At 46.4% G+C, this 23445-nt stretch overlaps 1 protein-coding gene across 5 annotated transcripts in view; it reads left to right on the forward strand.

The window, feature by feature from the left end:
- Nucleotides 1-23445, forward strand: part of CAMTA1 (calmodulin binding transcription activator 1) — a 278929-nt gene that overhangs the window by 250763 nt on the left and 4721 nt on the right. For 4 of the 5 annotated variants that reach the window (XM_086625664.1, XM_086625665.1, XM_086625666.1 and 1 more), the window contains 10 exons: nucleotides 2214-2353; nucleotides 2598-2794; nucleotides 3152-3230; nucleotides 4110-4425; nucleotides 4815-5338; nucleotides 6541-6728; nucleotides 7154-7400; nucleotides 7880-7951; nucleotides 11717-11910; nucleotides 12085-12159. In XM_086625664.1, the coding sequence (XP_086481790.1) occupies nucleotides 2214-2353; nucleotides 2598-2794; nucleotides 3152-3230; nucleotides 4110-4425; nucleotides 4815-5338; nucleotides 6541-6728; nucleotides 7154-7400; nucleotides 7880-7951; nucleotides 11717-11910; nucleotides 12085-12159 (2032 nt within the window). Of the gene's footprint in view, nucleotides 1-2213; nucleotides 2354-2597; nucleotides 2795-3151; nucleotides 3231-4109; nucleotides 4426-4814; nucleotides 5339-6540; nucleotides 6729-7153; nucleotides 7401-7879; nucleotides 7952-8902; nucleotides 8924-11716; nucleotides 11911-12084; nucleotides 12160-16902; nucleotides 16934-21545; nucleotides 21728-23445 lie in introns of all 5 variants that reach the window. The other variant, XM_086625663.1, reaches the window with a different exon arrangement.

A 23445-nucleotide genomic window follows, 5' to 3' on the forward strand; every position in this document is an offset into this window, starting at 1 on the left:
CTGCTGTTTCTGGCTGCACAGAATAATTATTCTCTTTTGACAGCTAAATGCGTAGGAGCAAATCCCTGGTATCTGGCAGCCCTGGGTTGCTTGTTCTGCAATGCCTCTTCTTTTGAAAAGATGCTGCTTTTGCCCATATGAGGTTAAAGGCTCAGATATGATACCTGGTGTGTGTCACTACTCCTAGCTCTAATAAAACTCAAGTGCTGGCCTCCCAGCTAGAGAGAGTGGCATTAAATGTGCAGAACGGAGTCGTTGACCTGCATGGCAAACGTGACTGCTTTTCCCAGTGTCCGAGTTGCAGCGGCTCTGTTTGGCACAGGCCTGCAGCGAGAGGGAATGGGCAGTGGTGCCAGGTCTCTGTCAGTCTCTGCAGCCTACGTGCTCCGCCTGGCAATGGGGAAGGAGGAGACAGCGAGATGGACTGCACTGCAGCACACTGCAGCACTCCCGAACAAAGACTCGCTGGGAAAACACGGCTCGTGCTGCTGCCGTGTGCTGACCGCAGCTGAGACAGGGCCCTGAGACTGCATCTGCCTTGGGAGCATTTCCTCCTGTAACTGCCAGTCACTTTCCCAGAGGCTTTGCAATTAACAGGACAAATGAATTATTAATAAGGCACCAGTAATGAGTAATAGTGTTTTGGACCAGGTGAGAAAAGACCACAGTGAGCTCCCCTCTGAAACGAGGGGGCGGGGAAGGTGCTGGCTGCACTCCTTTGTCCCTGGCTCTGGAGCAACCAGGGTGGGATGCTGCAGTACATCCCTTGGAGCTGGCCAGAAGGGACCAGAGCTCTTGTCTACTGTTGAATCACGGCAGCCTCTTAAGGAGAGGGGGATGTCTTTAGCCAGTGGACCTGAGCTGTCTCTTACCACCAATCTGCAGTACAGTCTTCAGTCCGGTCCAGCAGAGAGATCCGTATCTCTCTGGTACACTCTGGTGAGAGTTGTGCTTTGCAGAGTGTAACGTACAAGTACTCCTGCAGCCTTCCAGGGAGGACTCTGCATGTAGCCGGGTCACTTGGAGAAGACTTTGTCTTGTAAAACCTGATCAGAGCTTGTTCATTTTGATGGACAGATCCCTATCACTGTCAGTGGGCTTCGTTCTGGGATTACCAGTGCTCTGCACCACCACCTCATCACTGTGGATGCAGGAAACCTAAGAGAAAGAGGGTTGTCTTTTCCCCACAGTTTATTACGTACACTGTTAGCATGATAGCAAGATTCATTAAATATTCCCTATCCACAAAATTATCCTGCCCAGCTTCACATGAGGTGCATGAAGCTTCTGCCATAAGGATCAAAAGACAGAAGGAGCCCTCTGTTTGCAGCCACTTGAGCTGCAGTGGCTGGCCAGCAACACAAAAAGATTGCTGGAGTTGATCTCTGCAGCATCAGGTTTAGCAGTGTCCTGCTAACCTGTCTAAATCTCCCTGCTCCGCTGTTCCAGTGTTAGTATCTCTGTTGTAGTGCCAGGGCACAGTGCAAGGAGGAGAAAACAGCTGATAGAGCCTTTAGGCTTCTGCAGAGACCAGAAGGCTCAAGAGTTGCACTGCTTTTCAGAATGATGTTACTGAATTACCAGTGCCCATACTCTGTGATTTCTGGTAGTTCTGGTTCCGGCACCTGGCTGAAGCTGTTTTCCAAGAACAGGAGCCTGTCAGGAAAGGAGCAAGTGCCATTTTAAAGGCTCCTTTTTCTAAGCACAGAAGGAAGCAGAGGCATCTTTTTCCTCCAGGTACCATTATTGCACGGTTTAAGGAGGCAAGCTGAGCTGAATTTAGGACTCCTGTGAAGTAGGGAAATTGACTCTAAAATGAAGAGTATTTTGACAGATATGATCCTACTGAAATGCTCTCTGAATCGTTATGTTTGCTTAGGGTTTAGTTGTGTTTTCAAAGAAGTTGTGTTACCCCAGTCCTTTATTGTGTGGATACAGCTAGAATCACAAAGGAAGGGGTCCGTCTTCCGCCTGTGCTTTTCATTTTTCTGTCTGTTTTCTTTAAGCAAATTCTCTGGAATTGCAGTCAAAGGGCTGCTGCAGGAACTTGAGGAGCTAGGATGCTGCAGGGCAAGTGTCCCCGTGCGTTGCCAAGCAGAGCAAATCTCCTGCGTGACTTCCAGGATAGCTGTTTGTGGCTTCCTGCAGTAGGCAGCCGAAACGTGAGCTTTCTTTCTGTGGAGGTATCCTTATTCTGGCTTTTTCCAACCTAGATAACCAGTTCAGGATGTCAATATTGGAGCGCCTTGAGCAGATGGAGAGAAGAATGGCTGAAATGACAGGCTCCCAGCAGCACAAGCAAGGAGTAGGAGGCGGGAGCAATGGGAATGGGAACGGAGGAACGCAGGTGCAGGTATGAACCCTGCCGTGTCCAGACATGGCAGCTTTATGCTTCCTTACCAGAGTTTGGTTGTGTGGGGGTTGGAAAGGATTATAGTTTTTCCTAAGCAAGAAGTCTGGTTTGTGGGTCTTTAACAGCAGTTGCCTTTTCGCTCGTGTTTGCCACTGTCTTGGTACTTCTGGAAGGGAAAGGCTGCCTGCTCCGGGCAGGATGCAACTCCTTCCGTGGTTAAACTGGGATGTGTGTGGTGTTTCAGTGCGTTTCTGGGACTGGGACACTGGGCAGCTGCTTTGAGAGCCGCGTGGTGGTGGTGTGCGAGAAGATGATGAGTCGTGCTTGCTGGGCAAAGTCCAAACACTTGATCCATTCAAAGACTTTCCGAGGAATGACACTGCTCCACCTAGCCGCTGCCCAGGGCTATGCTACACTGATCCAGACCCTCATCAAATGGCGGTAAGACCCAGCCCGTTGGACTCTTGGGTGTCAGTGCACGCATGGCAGAAGCGTACGGCAGCTCTGCTTGGTCCACATCTCTGGTGGTCCCTTACAAACAGCCAAGTCCCTACACTCGTTCCTGTCCCCTGATCTGATGGGACCTGTCTCTTAAGAGAGCAAGTCCAGTCACTGATGTATCGTGCTCTTTGATGTATCAAAGTCTCTGGTGGGGGCACCCTCTGTAGTAAATACGTGTGTCGTGGACCTGTGCATAGCCACTTCTTTGTGGTACGGTGCGTTGAATAAAGCTGTGCATTAAGGCAGTGATCCTGATATGGCTACAGAGCATCATCTGTTCTCTTGTTTCTTCTGCAGCACCAAACATGCAGACAGCATCGATCTGGAGCTGGAAGTTGATCCTTTGAATGTGGATCATTTCTCCTGCACTCCTCTGGTAAGAGCAGAGACTGAAACTTCTGAGAGCGTCTGAGGACCCTCTGGAGTTCTTACTGATGTGTTTCTTTCCTGATGTGTTTCATGCTCTGAAGAGTAGATGTTTCTTGTGTGTCCTTGCTGTGTAAACAGTAAGACACAGCACTATGGGCTTCCTGCATTTTGTTGAGAGAGACTACGCAGAAAAAAACCTTGTCATTGAGTAATATGAGGAAAGGGGACAGACGGGTGGTTCTGGTTTGTGTTTTACCCAAAATCTAGTCTCTATTGTCGTGCTGAGGAAAGGACTTTACATGGCTTTTTTCAAGTTGTTCTACTTGACTGATTGACTGTAGAGGTTGTAAAGTCATTACAATATCTTAGTCATTGGAATCACAAATTATGAGCGAGAACTTAGACAAGCGAAAAGCCAAAGCAGGTGGAACCAGAAGTGCCAGTTTACAACAGCAGAGTGTTGATTTTATTATTCCGAACTTTTAGTCCTGTCTGTGTGTTTCTGATCTCAGAGATTCCTTTGCATATGAGGCTGTTCTGTCTCTGCAGTGATGCCAGTGTTAAAAAAAAAAAACACAAAAAAAAAGCCAAAACCAAAAATTGTTAAAATGTTTATTACTAAATAAGAAACTGTCAAACTGTCAGCTTCATTTGTCAGATGGAGGTTTCTCTGTTATAGGAGAGAATAGCATGCATCTAATCTTCTGTAATGGCCTTTTTTTGGGGATAGGACATTTATAAAAGGCAGTTGCTGGGGTTCAGGCACGTTACGGTTTTGCTTATCAGAGTGGTTTTCGCATGAGCTGAGGACCGGTCTCCACTGCATTAGCAAGAAAGGAAGGAGAAGGTGGATGGCCCAATGGGTCAGTTTTCTCTTCTTTTTCAGATGTGGGCATGTGCCCTGGGCCACATGGATGCAGCCGTTGTGCTGTACAAGTGGGACCGTCGAGCCATCTCTATTCCTGACTCCCTTGGGAGACTGCCACTGGCCATTGCCCGCTCTCGGGGCCACGTGAAGTTGGCAGAGTGTTTGGAGCAGCTGCAGCGAGATGAGCAAACTCAGCTTGGGCAAAACCCCAGGATACAGTGCCCCTCAAGTACAGACTCCAACACAGAGAACTGGGTGTCCCAGTGGCACAGTGAGCTTATGGCCTCTCAGGAGCCTCAGAAGGGAGTCACAGTGATTTCCAGTACAAACACAGGTAAAACAATCCTGAGGGCATGCACTGCATTGCTGATATTCGACATGCGAAAACCTGGGGGCAAGCGGCTCACCTGGGCAGCAAATGCTACCTGTAGCCCTGCTGTCCATGCCTAATTCTTTTCTTGTGGGCTCTCTGTCGTGTGCTCCATGCCCTTGTGTAAGTGTCAGGAAGAGGAGCGAATGCCTGCTTTAGAAAGGTGTGTGTATCTTAAGAGTGGTTGAGGTAGTATCCTCCCTGGTGATAGTTACTCCCGTTGCACATACCTGCAGGTGTCCTAGGGCATGGCATAAGCTTCCACTCGCAGCTCTGTGGCAGAAGCTGTTGTAGGTCCTGCAGTAATCATGGGTTGCATCTTTCATTTTGACCACTGATCTGTTTGTTTCCAGAGCTGAGACGACCAAGATCAGAACCTTCCAGTTACTACAGTAGCGAGACTCAGAAAGATTACCCTGCACCCAAAAAACATAAGCTGAGCCCTGAGTATTTTCAAGCCCAGCAAGAGAAGCTTCTTTCCACTGCGCTGAGCCTGGAACAGCCGAGCATCAGGAAGCAGAACTCCAGCTCCAAGCAATCCGCCACTGAGACAATCAGCCCCAGTGAAGGGATAAGGGACTATGGCCGGGAGCTCTCCCAGCACATCCCAGAAGTTACTGGGTACCGGGGCTCTGGCAGCCAAGCAGGCATCAAATGGAACCCAAAAGACATTTACATTGGTGTGTCTGCAGTGCAGGTGGTGGGGAGCCAGAAGGGGTCTGCGCTGGGGAAGGACACTGTAGCCCATCGGCTACGCCAGCGAGAGCAGATGAACGTGCTGATGATGACTGACAGGGACATGGTGGATGCAGAGCTCCTGTCCTACAGGGACAACGCAGGGGATGAGGATTGCTTACACCACATGGATGACTTGCAGGTAAACGTACCTGTAGCACCACGATCAGCAGTCTTAGAGAGTGTGGTGGCTGCACAGAGGAGCCTAACTGTGAGAAACTTCTGTGGAGGCCTCTAGAGACTGAGTTGTGCTTTGTGAAAGGAGGTGGTCATACAGTCCGTGTCTGCTTTCTTCCGGTTTCAAAGGGTATCCTTTCAACCCAGACACAAAGGCTAACGGTTAGCGTTTAGGGTCACACTGATGTGCGCTTCAACAGCGTACAGAATACGTGAAGCTGTTGGCAGTTTTGCAAGGAAAAAGGAAAAAGCAGAGTCTCCTGGTCACATCAGTAAATGAGACTCAGGTGGCCCCATAGTCCTTAGGGAACTGGAAGGCAGTCCATACAAAGACGAGGTGACCCGGGAAAGGCAGTGCTGTGGTTGCAGGCCAAGCCGCTGTGCTTCAAGGGGCAAGGAGATAAGAGCAGAGAAGGGGAGAGAAGATGTGCTTGGGGAAGGAAAAGGTGGGCTTGGGGAAGGAAAAATCCCACCAGCTATGGAATAGAAGAAATAAAACCACAGTAGAAGCAGGACAGACAGATGAGAAGTAGTCACTGGGGGAAAGATACTTTGTTTGGTCTTCTGAGCGAGAAGAATAGCAGGAACACAGCCTACAGGCACTGCCTTGGCATCTCTAAATAGTCTCGTCTTGCTGGCGTGACACAGATGGAGCAGATCTTGGCAGAACAACTGTTTTCTGTATTAAAAACTCTTGTGAACCTTGGCAGGTGGAGGGATATAGTTCAGAAGGATTCCTGACAAAGCTGTAGTCTCAAGAGTTTCAGCTTCTCTTGATGTGTCTGTCTTGTCCTGTCATGCTCTACTGCACATCCTGGCGAAAGAGTGGCAAGATCAGTTTTCTTCTGGAAACAAGATAGTAGTGACAGCTGTCAGTAGCGTACTGCAAAGGTCCGATGACATAAAACTCTCACCGGATCTCTTAGGCTCCCCGTGTACTCAATGAAAAACAGATCTGGGGAATATGAAACCTTGCAGTGCTTTGTCAGAAGAGGCAAATGAGCTTTGGTTAATGAATTTCTCTCCAGTGCTGAGACAAACAGTAGACTCCAGCTACCACAAGTCTGGGGAAAATGGAGCGATCTGTCTAAAGCTGGGCTGTAGCGTGCCAGCACAAGGCTCTTGCTGCCAGGCAGCAAAAGTTTGCTCTCCTCTCCCCCCTCCCAGGTGAACATGATGACGCTTGCGGAGCACATTATCGAAGCTACGCCTGACAGGATCAAGCGGGAGAATTTTGTGCCAATGGAGTCACCACAGGTGGAGAGAACGGACAGTGCTGCCATGAGCACCACCATGAGCTGGCTGGCCAGTTACCTTGCCGATGTCGATCATCTGCCGAGTGCTGCACAGATAAGGTCAGTAAAAGCTGTGACGTTGCTCTGGGTTTTGGAGCGGTCTGAGCGCTGGGCAGCACGCACTGATTGTTTAGTCTATGGATGCTGTTTCTCAGTGGGACTCAAGGCTGGTGTTGCAAGCCCAGCCACACTCTCGTGGTCAAACGAATTGTTGCCAGCACAGCTACAGATTGGTGGAAGAAGGAGAGTGCATGCAGCAGGAGGCAGGAGGGGAAAGTGGCCACAAAGTCTGACCTGTGACTACTCTTGCAGTGCCACGTCTGGGCAGTGCAGTACAGGCAGGCTCAGGAATGCAGGATGTTGCTTGCAGAGAGGGAGGGGAGCATGAGTTTCTGCCTTGAACTCAAAAACGTTGTAGTCCTTACCTGTGATGCCAGCCCAGGTGCTTTGTGAGCCAATAATTCCTACTGTGATTGGTATTTCAGAAGTCTGTATAGTGAACCCTTGACCCCTTCTTCGAACACCAGCTTGAGCCCTGCAGGCTCACCGATCAGTGAAATAGCTTTTGAGAAACCCAGCCTTCCCTCGGCAGCAGACTGGTCTGAATTTCTGAGTGCATCCACCAGCGAGAAGGTAGAAAATGAGTTTGCTCAGTTAACTCTGTCTGATCATGAGCAGAGAGAACTCTATGAAGCTGCCAAACTCGTCCAGACAGTGTTCAGGAAATACAAGGTACGTGGCTAAAACATCCCATGTCTTCCTTGTTAGGTGTGAGAGAGTTTCATTTATTACAAACCAAAATATGGGTAATACCCACTCCTGGGACAAAAATTCAGATTCTGTCATAACCTTTCCAATGCTCCTAGCATTTGCTTGTTGATATTTACCCAGCAGCTACCATTGTGGAGAAAGCACGCCGAGCCATAGCGTGCCTTCTGTGACAGAACAGCACACACAAAGTATATCCTCAAAATATACCCTAGAGGTTCTGAATAGTTGCCTGCTTGGTGTAAAGATCATTTTGGAGGTGTTTGTCCCTTAACATGAATTGACAGTAGAGATATCTCCAGTTATCTGAATCAGACCAGTTAGCACTGATAGGAGAGATGTAGAAGTAGGTGCCCTGCAAGCTGCTGTGAGCCACTGAACATCATCTGTGCTGTTTTTTGGTGTAATCTGACTATTTATTGCTTCTTTCCTTCTCCACATAGGGTCGTCCTCTCCGGGAACAGCAAGAGGTGGCTGCCGCTGTTATTCAGCGTTGCTACCGAAAATACAAACAGGTAATCAAGGAAGTGAAATTTCATGCGAACGCAGCCCTTTGCAATGAGAGTTATCCCACTGTTCCTCTCGTATGCTTTTCAGCATGCAGTAATGAAATACCCTGCTCAGGCACAGTTGAAAAGGGAAGAAAATTCATGTCTGGAATCTTAATTTTGGAGGGAATCCTTGAAAGGATTTTGTTTGTGACGATACCTGCGTTTTTGCTCCGAGATAGAGGGCAGTGGTGTATTCCATATTGGCCTTTGTGCATGCTATAGCCTGGTGAGGCTATTCTCTGACTAGTTGCTTGCCAAATTTCATTGTGAAATTGAAGTTGGTTTTGCCTTTGATAAATATGAGGATGAAAAATAGGTTGTTTTATTTTGCACATACTAAACTTTTAAACTGTGGGAGGTCACATGTTTTAGCTTGATGCGAGTTTTTCCAGGACTGAGACTGTTGTACAGACTCTAGTTGGAGAGACACTTTTAGGCTGAGTTCTCAACCCCAGAAAAAGAAGATACTTTTTATTTTTCATTTTTGGTTGGGTTTTTTGTTGGGTTTTTTGGGGGGGCGAGGGAGGAGGTGGGCAGGGGAGGCCAGAGCCCCCATCCCTCTTTTCACTATACGCTGCTAGACTCAAACTGTCTGATGCCTGGCAGCATGTTATGTAAAGTGAAAGGCAGATACCTGTGCTCTTCTACAACCTTCAAAAACATTTTTTTGGGAAGGCTTTCTAGTATTAGGCAACTGCATCATGATTCGCATTCAACCTGTCAAATGGCTGTCATTCTGGAGTCATGCTTCCTGTCACTGGGAAGCTTAATTCCTTTCAAAAACTGCTTGACAAACTGCTTTGTCTTGGATCCTGGAATCACTTCTTTTTGAAAGAAGATGGTTTGATTTTTTATTTTTTCATTCTTTATTTGTAGAACTAACATTAACTGTGTATTTTTCTGTTTCTCCCTAAGCTTACTTGGATAGCCTTGAAGGTAATACAAATACAAACACTATTTTGGAAACAATTCCCTGTGGGTCACTAGCTTTCACGTTCACTATAAACCAGAAGAACCTGGCATTTAGAGAAATGTTTTAATAGCATCCATGAATAAATACCTGTGGCTGAGAAATCACTGACAAACCAAACCTTATGGGAGATACATAGGGGCTGCCATGCCACAGCATATCAATGTGGTAGGACAACTTTTTAAAAAAAAAGTCTCCTGCTTCTACAGGTACTCATATAAGCAGTGATGGGCTGAGATGCGGGGAAGGTTTGAAGCCCCTTTCCGGAGGACAAGCTTCCTTTTGATGCTGCTGATTAGCCATCACTCAGTAATCTTTGCCTTGGCATTCAGGGAGCACAGACATTTATCCCACCCATAACGTCTTCTGTATTCTGCCTGCTTGCCAAAGTGGTTTGAACATTCGTCTTTGAAATACCTGAATTCATAAGACCACTACCTCATGTACATTGCTGCTCATACTGGAGACATGACTGTTGATGCCTCCAAACCTAAATTGTTCACAGCCAATAATTTTCTGCTGTAAAGATGGGTTTCCCAGCTGTGCACCGTCTTGCTCTCATCAGATACTAGAATCAGCTGAGCTTCTCTCAGAGCTACCCGGGAGGCAAGGCATGCTCTTCCTGGGGAGAATGTGTCCTCAGGGTAGTGTTCCATCCACAGCTTCCTCCTGCACCGTGGCTTTGTATCAGTCAAAGTCCTATTCTGTCAGCACGAGTGAGCTGAGCTTTCCAGGACCACTGTCCTACCTGAGGCTTAAACCACTTCACAGAGGTTAGGCGACTTCTCCATTTTTCCTCTTCCCAGCTGGAGGGAAAAGGAGGAGGAGAGCAAGCAGCTAATCAGCTAAGTGGGTCTTAGAGTTGAATGCAAAGATGTTGGGCTCTAGCCTAGCCGGTGACTGCTGTTTTCTCTTTCACATGCCTTATTCCTCTGGTGTGGTACTGTGTTGCTGAGATGGGCGCAGGCTCCGGACTAGGTTTGAACAGTCATAGCTCACGTCGCGGTTTCGTATTTGAACCCTTCTGTTCAGGGGTTTGTAACTCAGCCACAGAAGTCCCATCTGGGCTAAAAAATTGAAAGAAAACCATGACCAGCCTGTGAGTGGACTTACTTAAAATAGCTAATTTAAAACCACAGTCTGATCCATTTAATTAAAAATGTTAAAAAGAAAAAAGAAAACAAACAAAAAAACCCAATGGAAATGAATAATGGCAAAATATAACTGCACCTAATGACTGCTTCAATTCCAAAAAGTGAAATTTGGTAAATGGTGGTCTGTGATGATATTGGAGGAATTTTTGCTTTGGGGCGATGTTGGGGGGAGGTGTTGGTTTTTTGCTTTTTGTTTTTTTTTTTCCCAATAGACAGGAAAATTCCATATGTTAGGATGTTACTCTATACAGGGCAGTGGCTGCTGTTTCTGTGTCTCATTAAAGTGAGCAGAAGTCATAGCTGATAAAAAATCCAGGAACAGCAGACATGTAAGTTTTGAAAGTGTTAAAACTTTCAAAATAAGATCAGTAAACACTGAAAGCCGCAGTGTTAGTTCAGAGGTAGAAGTGCAACTTCTATACATTATTCTACCTCTCTGTCTTAAAAAGGACTTTTACACATATGCATGAACGCATATGGTTTCTGTTAAGTGGCCATCTACTCGCGTGCTTTAAAAGAAAAAGGATGTAGAATAAAGAAGATTTTCTTCAAGAGTTTGTGCTTGCTTTATTTGGAATCGTGGGGCTAGAAGTAATACAGTGCTAGAGGGAATTTTGGATGTGTGTGCTCATGCGGCTTTGCAAGTTCAGTGGATGCTTGTTACAGACTGATAATGAGATTTAGTTTTGCCTATGACTTAGACTCAATATTAGACTTGCTTAATTAACTGTTGTGGTTTTGAGGTTTTGTTTGGTTTTGGTTTTGTGTTTTTAAAGTTAGAATCGTATGTTATTCCACTTGAAGTGCTCGGGTTTAAAGGGATATATGAGCGATCAAAACTTGTGCAGTATTGTGCTATGGCATAGAAACAAGAAGTGACCTGTTTAAAAATCAATTGTCCTAGGAAAGTGGAACGTACTTGTGAACAGCAAACTCAATTCTTACAAAAGTAATGTGTTTAAAGGATGTTTTTAAATGAAGACACAAAAAAACGTATTTTGGTTTTAGTTAATTTGTTAGCATTTTGGAATAGTCATTCTCGCTGCTTTATCCTTATAATCACTTGAGCATATTTTGCTGCTATTGTTTTGAGTCTTTACAAACAATGGCTGCATAGAAACGAGCATCCTGTACTTCATAATAAGCTTTCTGTGTGCAGGGGAAGCAAGCAATTCCTTTAAACGTAGTCAATTATTTTATCTCTAGCGCAGACCCACTGCGGTACAAATAGGAAGCAGTGTAAACACAGCTCAGGATCAGCTCCGATTGTTCCAAAGTTGTTCATAGCTATAGTACAGCTGGATCTGGTCATTAGCACGTGCACATGGAGCCTCTGCTAGCCAGGTATCAAATAAAACCAAGCCTGGCAAACTATTCCAGGGGCAGCAAAACAGGTGGTTGCTTTCTTGCTGCAGGCTGGGTCTGCACCTGATCTCACAGTTGTTCTGGTTTGCTGTCACCCTTTTCTCATACAGTTCCAATTCAGCGAGTAGATACTCGTTTGCTTCTCATCGTGTCTTAGTGGCACAAGAGTCTTTCACCGTAGGAGACTGTTTCCTGTTTGGTTTTTTGGAACGCTTCATCTTCTCTTTGTTTCTCTTGTAGTATGCACTTTATAAAAAGATGACGCAAGCTGCCATTCTTATCCAGAGCAAATTCCGAAGTTACTATGAGCAGAAAAAATTCCAGCAGAGCCGACGAGCCGCGATGCTGATCCAGCAGTACTATCGCAGCTACAAAGAATGTGGGAAGAGGAGGCAAAACCGTCGGGCAGCCACCATTGTACAACAGAAACTCAGGTGAGCTGTTGGGATGTTGGATGTGGCAGGATCTTTGTGTTGCTTTTACACTCATCAGGGCAGTGCTGTAATTTACAAAGGGCAGTGGTTTGTAGGATAATTATTCTTGTGTTTAGTAGTATTCTCCCCAGTTTTGCCTACACTTCATTGTTGTGGGGTTGTTTTTGTGTTTAGAAGCAGTCTGCTTACCAAGAAGCAGGATCAAGCTGCTCGCAAGATTATGCGGTTTTTACGACGCTGCCGCCACAGGTATGACACTATCTTTTGGTATCTGGCCTTCAGCAGAGCGACGTGATAATATTTGAGTGTGTCAGCAATGAGTGCAATGTAAAGGATCATAGAGTCGGCTCACTACAGATCTTTTAATCAAATAACGAAGCCCAGCTGCTTCCAAGGTAGACTGACAAAAATGCAATCTCTTAGGGCTGTTGCTGAGAGTCATATTCAGCTCCATTGCTGATCTAGTAAAGCAGCCCAGGTTGTGTTCAAGAGGCACAGAATAAGGAAACTTTGAGCAAAGCAAGGCACATGACTTTAAAGCTGGACTTGAGGAAGTCTGAAAGAAAGCTTACTGAATCATAGCTGCAGCTCCTAAGTGCTGCACAAAGCATTGATGGTATGTGGGAAAGTGCAAAACATGACAATGTCTGGTGTACACTGGCAATGCCGTTAGTTTGGTCATAGGGTCATTTGATAAACTCTCATCAAACATGGGTGGTTCTTAATGTGGATAGGTGGAACGTGCCAACAGAGCAGCAGGCAACCTAGTTGGCATCAGCCACTCCGCACATACTCAGTAAGCTGGGAGTGCAGACACAGACATGAAAATGAATCGTCTCCTGCCAGTGTGGGAACCTGGCCAGCCTTGTCAGAGTGCTGACGTGTGGCAGCTATCGCCATCACACCGGTACTCTGCTAGGTGCAGGGCGTGCATTTTGACTTTTCAGTGAAAAGATCCTGCAGATGATCCTAGACAAAAGGGAATTCAGCTGTTTCTGACTCTGCTCCCTCCATTCTCACCACACATGCATTTCATCCGCTCAGGAGCCCAGTGCGTTTTGAAGCAGACCTAGTTCAGCCCAGTGGTGCTTGAATAAGGAGAGCTCTGAAAGGCAGAGAAGAGGCATGTGATAAACCTGATTTTAGAAACGGGCTCAGTCCTTTTTGTAGGATTTCAGAGCTGCAGTTTGCAGGAGGTCAGTGTGGCTCTTGTGTGGAAGGACATCTTACCTGCAGATTCTGTGCAAAGTAACGTGTGGACAAGAAAGAGGGCTTTATCGTTTCCAGGCCAATTCCAAATGCGCTTGAAACAGACACAGTTGTTCATGATGAAGCACAAGTGACTTCTTGCTCTCAGCAGGGTGTGTGGAAGAGACTCAAAGGTTTGTTTTGTTGTATTTGTTGGGCAGCATGTCCCTGAGGAAGCAGCTGGAGACTAAGAACTTCTGTATCCTCTCACATCTGCTTGAGATGCAGGCAGCCCCTGGAGAAGCCATGTGCCCGTTTCCGTCCGTGGAGGCTCTGGGGTCAACCTGCCAGAGGCTCTTACAGCCAACTTCCACACACCAGTACCTTACGACTAGCTGCATCGCTGGGTTTCACACCAGTATCCAGGATGTGCCGTGCACTTCAGCTGTGCTCTGTTCAGTCTCCAGCTATTGAGTAACCTAGACTCTCCAGGCCTTAAATTGCCCATGATTACAGCAATTTTTCTTGCCTTCAGCTCATTCCCTTCCTCTTTCTCAGCATCTTCTGTTCCCTTTGTAGGCCGAGACCCTACTGGTTTGCATCAATGAAGTTTGCAGACTTGCAAACTTCCCTTTGCCTGTCGTCAGTCTCCTCTCCCTCAGCAGCGTGGTCGCTGCCATTGTGTGTCTCTGGGAGACAAGTTTAGGTCTTGGGTGTTTATAGACAGGAAGTCAAAAGAAGCAGCAGCAGCCGCCGGGGGGATCCATGGTCAGTAGGTGCTCTCTGGTTTATGTCACACCGCGCAATACTTGAGTTTCTGCAACAGTGCAGTCCTGTCTGTGTCCGTAGGTGCTTTGCTAGCAGTTGTGTTTACTTGGGAATTTTTCCAAGGTTCTTGGCTAGGATTCAACAAAAGGAAGAAAGTAACTTATTTCCACTGAAGATGTTCACTGTGTTTCAAAACTACCTTACCTTTCCTTCTGAACACAGTGAAGAACAACATGCAAATCAGGTTCTTAGAGCTTAATACCACGCAGGATTTTGAAGACAAACAAATTGAAGTCTTTTGCTTGTGTGTAAAAAGAAAAAAAAAAAGTATAATACTGGAAATGATACAGATCTAGTTATTAAAACAGAGCTTCATTTGCTTCAGCATCTCAGCTGACTCAGATTGACCCGTTCGCTTCCTCACCGCCTGCCCCAAGGGAAGAGCCACGTGCTTTCTCCATCACAGCCATATCCCGGCGAGACCACCCACGTGTTCCTTGCCAAGCTTGGCTCTGCACCCCCCTGTCGGAGGTGCCCTGTTGTGGTGCATGTACACTGGGTACCAGGTGGAAGATGGGGGAATTGCTTCCTTCTCGTCTGCTCTTCAAGCTTTCTGAATTTTCTTTTCTGTGTCTTAACAATTAGATCTATTCCTCACTGCTTGATTTTTCTTGCTTACCTCTTCCTAAGGATAGAGCAATCAAACTTAAGATGTTAAGTAAGTTTAAAACCACCTCTGTGTAAGCCTCCTAATTATATCCGTTCAGAATGCGGCGCATCCTGTGTGACACTCACAGGATGCAGCTGATGGTGATGTGACTGGTACTTAGGCTAACAGCCCCACAGTGTTGCAGGAGTACTGCTTGTTGGAATCCCATCACGGACTCCTCATGAAGTGCTCAAAATTAGCACAGTGCTGCTGTAAACAAGAAATTAAGAAAGCACCAGGCTCCATAAAGAAATACTTCAGCCATCCAAGCGTCCAGGGGCAAGCCATGACAACTAACATCTAATGTTATTTTACACTCTGTAGTGTCAAAATGGCACTATGGAGCCACTCGTTAAACCACAGTGTCTTGCCAGTACAAGGAACAGGAATAACAGATATTTCCGGAAAATACGGGGGAGTGAGAGAAAAGAGAGCGTGCACAGGATCATCAAAGAAACAGGGTCTCGTGGCAGATTTTAGTCAGCTGATAGAGGTTGGGGAGGAGGCTGTAAAAGCCACGTGCAGCCTGTCGTAGGATAGTGAGCTATGTGCAAAGGCAGTAAATTCTTAAAAGTTCAGAATCATAGAATCATCTGGTTGGAAGAGACTCTCAAGATCATTGAATCCAACCATTCACCCTGCACTGTCAGTGTCCCTAAACCATGTTCCTCAACACCAAATCCACACGGTTTTTAAACACCTCCAGGGATGGGGACTCCACCACCTCCCTGGGCAGCCTGTTCCAATACTTCACAGCCCTCTCTGTAAAGAAATTTTTCCTGATATCTAACCTAAATTTCCCCTGGCGTAAATGCAACCTTAAAAAAAATGAAACTGTTTAACCTAGGATTTTGTCCACGAGCGGATTCTGTTGCTAGGCCAGCAAATGACTCCTTATTAAGAGCTTATTCCGTAGCCTTTAGGCAAGATTTACTCAGGCTTTCCCCTGGCTACGATCTGGTTAGTTGTTTTTTTCCTATTTTAAATTGATCAAAGTCTACTTTTGGCCAAGATGAGAACTCTTTCTCTGCTAGCATTCAGAACCGTTTAAACGGTCGTCTTGTCCTATTTGGCTTATTAGCTTTTTGGTGCAAAGGCTCAGGAGCGCAAACGTGATTCCTATCAGCTCGAGGATCCGGGGTGCGTAGGCATGCTGGTCTGGTGTTTTCTCATCTCCTGAACTTAACGCTTGTTGCCTTATCGGACGGCGTTTCAGGTGTTTCGAGAGAGGTTCTGCGGTTGGAGCTCTCTCAACAACAGGTGTGTAGACATTGATGAAAATCAGAAAAGAAATGTAAGTTTTGGTTGAATGTATTCTTAGAGAAGATACTGGAGCTCTAGTAGCTGAATATTATCAGGTTTCATGAAGACAAAAGTGGTCATTCTTCAGCAGCAGTCATTCTGACAGTCAGACGTATGTTGTTTCCTTTTGACTTAAAAAAACCCAACCAAACCCAAAACTTTATTTATCCATCTATTGTCATACTCAAAAATCTGGTGAAAAACATTCATCAGCCATAACATGGTATCAACACAACTTGTCACAGAAGTGTTTTCAAATCAGAAACAGAAACTTCCTGGCTTCCCAGGAGAGCTTCACCCGTCTTCCCATGGTGCCTGGAGCTGTCAGCTGGCACTTGAATAAAACTGACTTTCAACTCACTTTCAACCCAAAACTGACCATTACACCTTCTGTGAGTTGAGCTGTCTCCTGGCACGCTGTCCTGTGTGAGGCAGAATCAAGGGTTTGCGTATTTAGTGATTTTGGAAAGACTCCACCTACTTAGTGATCCCCAGATATGACACAGCAAGAGCTCTGCAAGGAAGTCCAAGAACTCTGAAGTGAGTTTGAGTTGGCTGAGCCAAATCCATATGTGGTCCATACAGTCAGCTTTCACTGGGAAGGTGACCTCCTATTTCCTATTCTTTCTCCGATTCTTGGGAAAATTTTACTCTTGTGAGAGGTATCTACACCACTGCTAGGCTGGGATTGTGATCTGCAGTGGTTTTTATGGAGTAGCATTTGGAATGGGACAGAAAAGAGATGATCACTGCCAGAGAAGGCAGGAGGCGGCTAGAAATGCCACAGGGATGCCAATATTGAGTTTATTTGACGTGCTTATTACTTCCTGCCCTAAAACACCTGAACCCAGGACTGCTCTTCCCTGGTAAAGAGGAGGAGTTCGGTAGGCAGGAGTGGGAAGGGTTCTTTCTCTCCAGGCAAGCAGAAGTGTTGTCACGTCCTCCCTGGAGTGAAGCTCTTGGTAAGGTATGGTTATTGCCATGTGTGTGCTAATAGCTCTTTGGTATTGTTTTGCAATCTGAAGCCCACTGGTGGACCATAGGCTGTACAAAAGGGTGAGTGTAGCTGCCTGCTAGCCAGTTCCTCTCTTCCATTTTAAATATTTTTGCTTTCTGCTTGCTTGCATGGGGCTGCAGCCGAGATATGCCAGTAAGTTTCACCTCCATTAATTATATAAAATGGAATCCTGTATCAACTAACCCTACTGCAATGACTAACACTGCTGCTTTATAACAGGAGAGAGCTCTGCAGTAGATGTTACCAATGCATGAATGTGTGAAAAAGGACATGTATATTTTATCATGGGCATGCTTAGGTGGCCTTGTCAGTGGGATATTTCTTCAGTATCCAAAATAGCTGTCAGTAGATTTTGGAACTTGACGGGTCTGCGCTCACACGCACTCAATGAGTAATGATGTCCATTGTCATGGGACCACAGTAGTGTCCAGGCTAGATCATAGGGCAGCACAGATGCAGCCTACTCTAGATGGGTATTTGCTTTTGCCCGAGCCAGAGAGAAGCAGAAGAGCTCTTCACACTGCTTTTTACTCCCTGAGGTGGTTAAGCACCAATGCTTATCTTCTAGAAGTTAGTCTTCGGTAAGTTACAGGTCTGGTTGCCCTACTAGGGCCAGCTTTTTGACAACTGCTTCTCTCAGCTGTTAATTTGTGTAGTGGGAAGGAAAACAAAGAACTTGAAGATGAAGATGTTGTAACTGTGTTATAGCGAGTGCCAAGCGAGTTTCTGTCGGGAGTCTCATTCTCAGCACGAGGAGGTCCGCTCGCCTTTGTGCTCGGTCACGCTAGCAGGCTGGTTTGCTACCCAGCAGCAGCGTGGGGGTACACTGCAGCATTCCCATGGCAGGTCACAGTCCTTCTATGAGGAGGGAATGCCACGGCTTTCAAGGCACGTGCCTGAGTTGCCATCAGGGCTGCTCAGTACCATCTCGAATTTGAGAGGCTGTAGGACAGGAGGGTTTCTGTCAAAACTGCGGTTGGAAGTAACACCATTTGTGTGCTTATTACTACTGTTTCAACAAGGGAGGAGAGGCAGAGGGAGGGATGACCTGGACTCCTGCTTCCACGTAATACTCAGAAAAGAAACCGAATTGTTGATCATGGAGTTTTGCTGACTTTGAATTGCAGAGATGATTTTTGTCACTTAGGAGTGAAAGTATTGAATCGAGCTTAAGCCTGCTGGAGGCATTGTGACTTGTTAAACTGTTCAGCCTAACAAAAAAGCAATAACTAATGATGTTTCTTTCCAAACCACAACTTTTGTGCTACCATTTTTTGTTGCTTATCCTCAGTTTTTTACAAGTAGCAATTTGGGTTCTCTACTAATGACAAATGAAGTGAGAGGTGGATGAAATGGGGACAAAGACCCAGATGCGCCTTAAGTGCTACTTGCATGGATCTTGCCCTGATGAAGAGAAGCGTTACTCCTGATTGCAGAGATACCAACACTGTGAAATTGCTAGCTGGGAAACTGTAGCTCCAGATGTTAACACATATGGTAATGTGCTTTACAACTAACACAGGTTAATTCAGAAACTGTGTGAAAAGCGCTTGTATTCTTTTAATGGTGGACAGACTGGCTGACTTGTTTTTACTAACCTGATGCTTTCTGTATAATAGCTAAGGCTGGTAATTATTGGTCTACAGTTGAGTGTCTGGTTTCAAAAGCCTCTTGAAGAAAAAACTCTTTGTTCTTGAGAATAAAAATTCACTGTAAGTAACTCCAAAAAAAAAAAGTCATTCTGATTGGGTGAGTCAGCCTTCCTCTGTTGCAAGGACATAAGCGTCTACTTTTAGATGAAAAAACATTAGCAAGTTTAAGCGTCTTTAATCTTGGGGTCAGTTGCTGTACCCACGGAACAGTAACAAACGCTGCAGACAAATGATGACGTTTTATTTAGCAGCCAGCAGAGCAGCAGGGCCAGCTCAAGGGCAAGCTTTCCTGCCCCACAGACCGTGCCCCGACCTCCCTCCTCCCGGCCTGAGCCAAGGCGCTGCAGCTCTCACCCCAAGGTGCAGCACGCGCCTGTCGCAGCAGGAACCGTGAGCCCCAGGGTGTGCGAGGGCAGAGCCAACCATGCAGCCGCCCAACGCGCTGCGGGTCGTGGGACGGAGAAGGCTGAGCGGTGGGGCCCGTGCGTGGCCCATGCCAACCAGAACGGCGGGTGAAACCGCTGTCTTTTCTCTGTGCAAAAGCCAAATGCTACAGTCCTGTCGAGAGTGTGAAGCCCTTTCAAAAGCAGCAGAGTTGGAAGAAAGTGGCACAAGACAGGAGTTGGAGGAAGAGACACAGCACATGTCTTTCTCCCTGCACTGCCTCAGACTCATCCCGCAGCAGGGTGCCTTCCTGGTGAGACCTGTTCTGTAACACTATCTGGAGATAACTGAGGTTTTGTCTGCCTAGCCATGGACCACGTCCCACAGCGTGTAAGAAAAGGCACTGGCGTGCGTGTCTGCAACTAGATGCTGGTATGCTCAAAATATATTCCTGCCTCCAGCTACTCCTGTTTTTGCAGTTTTAGTTCTCTCTTCTTAGCCTTCCTTCTCTCCAGAGAATTCCTACCTCTGATTTGGCTGGCTGATGCCAGCACAGTTCCTGCTGCGCCTTGCTCTCAGGCAGGTCCATCTGCCCTGGTGTCCGCGGGCTTGGGCTGCCCACGGAACAGCCCCGCTCAGTGCGCTCCGCAGCCCTGGGAATGGCACAGACTGGAAGTTGTGCCGCGTTCTCCGCAGGCAGCACTGTCTGTGACCTTTGCATGCCAGACAAGAGAGGATGCGTTTTAAGACCTTTGTTCTATGAATAGGAGAAATAATTTGAACTTTAAATGCTCATACCAAAGTGCACTAGTTGGATTCAAAACTGAAAAGAACATGCAACATACGACTTGAACATGGAAGAACAAAGCAATTGTGCTAGTATGCCTTTCCAGTCAAAGCTGATTCCTACTAGGAGAGCAGTTGCATGCTGCCGTCTCAAGATACTCCAGACCAGACCTGTGTCGTGTGGTCGGTGCACTGGTAGAGGGGGCTGTAAAGAGGAGCAAGCGCAGGGTCGGGGCTCGCAGCCAGCACACGGCTCCCTGCACGAAGCCGCCTCGCACGCTCTGTGGGTACTGCGTGGTGATTCTGCTCTGAGGGCAGCCGACAGGCCGGTCAGCAGTGCTGGGGGAGAAAAGTTGTTGCACTTTAAGGCTTTATGTATGTAACAGCATGTGAGAAATTAGCAGGAGCCAGATTCTGGAAATTTAATAGCATTTGCAGGTTTTGCCCTGAATGGCAAGTGGTGTAGGATCGATGAGGAAATTAGGGAGTTCTTGGCTGATCTGGAAAAAGTAAGCTGTGAACTGTAACAAAATGTATTCGCTGCTGTTCTGCTCGAATAAGTCTGGTTACAGCAAATTATTCTTCGTGGCTTTGCATTCTGATAGCAACCTACATGTGTACGCTCCTGGCGTGCATGCACGTAAGAAAAGTATTTCTGGCCCTTCTGATGCACACAAGCTGACATGTCCATATGCGCTGACGGAATGCATGCAAACATACGGCTGTCGTATTCTGTACACTGACACCGTGCTTATGTGGTCTGCGTGGGCAGATAAATGATCACAGCATTTGCCTCCACGTTTCAGTTTGAAAACCCTCTCCTCAAATTGGTTTCATTAATTTTTCAGGATTTATTTGGGTTACATTACACTAGGATCAGTAAAGAGGGCGGGGTGGGAGATTTCACTGACGAATTTACATGAGACAAAACTTGCTATCTTTCCGCGGTAGAAATTAAAAGACCTTCTAGATAAAGAAATATATCCAATTGCTATTGCCTTGAAGTAATAGCTTTCTTCTCAGGGGACCCCACTTCACTGGGCAGATTTCAGCTAGTCAAGGTGCCTGCTACTCAAACGCTTTCCTGCTCATCGGTTAAACCATCCGCTGTAGCCTCCTGTGAAGGAGAGCTTTGCTCAAAGTCCAGATGTAGGACATGAACACAAATTACACGGCCGCCTGAACGGTGACCCTCTCTGCCATCCTCTCGACAGGCAGGTGATCTGGAGCAGATCACGAGGAGCAATTCTCTTCACACCACTAGGCTAGCCGATGGCTTTCTGCCTGCAGTGACCCTTCTGTCCTCTCTGGGGTAGAACGAGTGCACTTGTTATTTGTGACCATGAGTAATAAAGAATGTATTCATTCACGTCATCTTTCGTTTAAAAATAGATCCCCTTACCCTCACCCCATTTCTTACGGTTTGATTAAATGCTGCTCTCTGGTTTGGGGAGTGTACATGTAACACCTGAAGCCAGTTCTTCTGGTAAGTACGAGTTTATTTCATGCCTGAATAAACGATATCTACTATATTTTGTTGTTCTCTGCATACCCTTCCCTCTCTTGGCATTTCAGCCACAAACCCTTTCTGGGACTTGTATTTTTTGTGTGTTTTAGGTATGTGTGCTATGCAGCAGCCATTGCATTTAAGTACCCGGTTTCTTACATCTTTTAGTAAGATTGAGAATGGGGGAAAATTTTAAGAGATTGAAAAGTCCCTTTTATTCGAGTTCAGGAAGACGCGAGAAAACGTCATGTTGGGATGTGCCTCACTGTACCTGCAACAAAAGTTTTCAAAGTAATTTCTTTTTTCATTTACCTCTTGCAGGGGCTGAATGTATTTGGAGCTCACATGTGTGTGTTAAATCGCAGACCGCGTGCTCTGGGGTGTCATTCTTATTGGGCCTTTCTGTCTTTTTTGTTTTGCTGCCCAAATGAGATATCTGGAAAAAGGCAAGAGCTCCCTTTTCTTAAATGTCCCACAGGCCATTTCAGCTCTCAGAGCAACAGGTAACTCGCCAGACAGCCTTCTCTGGCTCCCGCACTCTGTTCTTTGTACTGATCTTCAGCATTCAGATTCATTAAACATTTCCCTGGCTGGGCATTACGGAGTAAATTTGACGAAGCAGTTTTGTGTTACGCTTTACCCATGAAGCCATCGTTTGCTGTAAGTTTTTCCCAGTAGGCCTAATCCATTCGCTGACACACGCCCATACAGACTGGGGAGGGCGCGTGGGGAGAGAAGCTGCTGCTGCTGGGGCTGTTGCTTTCTACATCGCTTCAGCACGTAATGATGCAACCTCCTGTCTGGTGTCCGAGTAAGTAACACAGTTCGAAGGGCAGAAGCTTTGTCTGGCTGGAGCCATCTGGGAACTGGGACATAGCTCCCGAGTGTCAGGATTCAAAGCTCGTAGCTGAAATCATCTTCTTTTCTCTTTCTGTCCGTCAGCACCACGGCTGCGATTCAGACACCTTATCAGCGGTCATCTCTTGCACGTGCTTTTTCCGTCCATCTGCTCTTCAGCAATTGCTGAGGGAATGGCTCTGTACCTTCAGAGAGGCACTTACTGTCTAGAGGAAATGTTATTTGAGGTGGTTTTTGTTGAAGTGCAAAACCAAATTCTCAGTCGTTGCAGTTCTGTGCGTGGTTTCAGTAGCCGCTGGAGTAGGACGGTACTTCTTGTTTGGAGTCTTGCAACAGCCAGAGTCTGTTCCTCTTTCTGGTGCACTCTGGCTCCCAGCTGTGCATCACTTGAGCTGTCCTCACCTCTGATCCCCATGCAGCTGGAGGCACTTCCAGAAGTGATCCAAACCAGCATATCGGTGCCTGTAGACCTCTGAAGAGGTTTGCACACTATCCATCGACACGCGGCCTGCTGGTATTACTTGCTGTCAGCACTCAAGTTTTTTCTGTGCTGGGTTTTGTTTGGGGTTTTGGGGGTTTTTTTTAATCTTACTGTAAGTCTACCAAACTGGATTGAAACCATCTTCTCTAAGAACTTCCTTTCCGCTGTAGCACTCTATAAATTCCAGTAGTGTTCTTTTTCTTAGAGCAGTTTATTAACGGCTTGTAACTGCAAATGCTGCACTTTGGCCCTTTTCCCCTGCCTAAATGTTAGAGTGGAAACGTATGAACCAAAGAAGATTGCCTTCCAGCATGAAGGCAATGCTGTGTTGTTCACTTAAAAGCTCCGCTGGCAGCACTTACTCAGTGGATTTCTATTTTCAAGGGTCCTAATTGGTCCAAAATTGTTCCCTGGTCAAACTGTATTTTTAACTGCATTTGAAGATGCAGAGGGCTTATTACACCAAGCATTAATGAAGAGGAAATACCAGCCCCACACTTACGATGACACTCTGTGTTGTTGTAACAAAATCAAATCAAAGTACCACTGAGTACTCAAAAAGAAAAGAAGTGTTAAGTGAGGACTAAAAGGACTTTTAAGACACAGGAAAGGCTGCAGTACAGACTATCCAATAAGGAATTACTTGGTTGAAAACAATTAGGTTTAGGTTCTCTTGATAAAGCAATACAGAGGCTTGTTTCAGAATGGATTACCTCGGTCTGGTGTCTTGCTCCTTGCATACACTGGTTCTGGCACTCCGTGTTTAGCCCTGGTTTGAGGAAGTAGCAGGGCATCCACAACACCATTAAGTGCTTCCCACGTGCTGGTCTGGCCATGGATGTGCTCGGTTACTCTTGGTGGCAGTTAGAGGTACTTCAGTTC

The sequence above is a fragment of the Tauraco erythrolophus genome, chromosome 23, assembly GCF_009769465.1.
Source record: "Tauraco erythrolophus isolate bTauEry1 chromosome 23, bTauEry1.pri, whole genome shotgun sequence".
Taxonomy (NCBI): Eukaryota; Metazoa; Chordata; class Aves; order Musophagiformes; family Musophagidae; genus Tauraco; species Tauraco erythrolophus.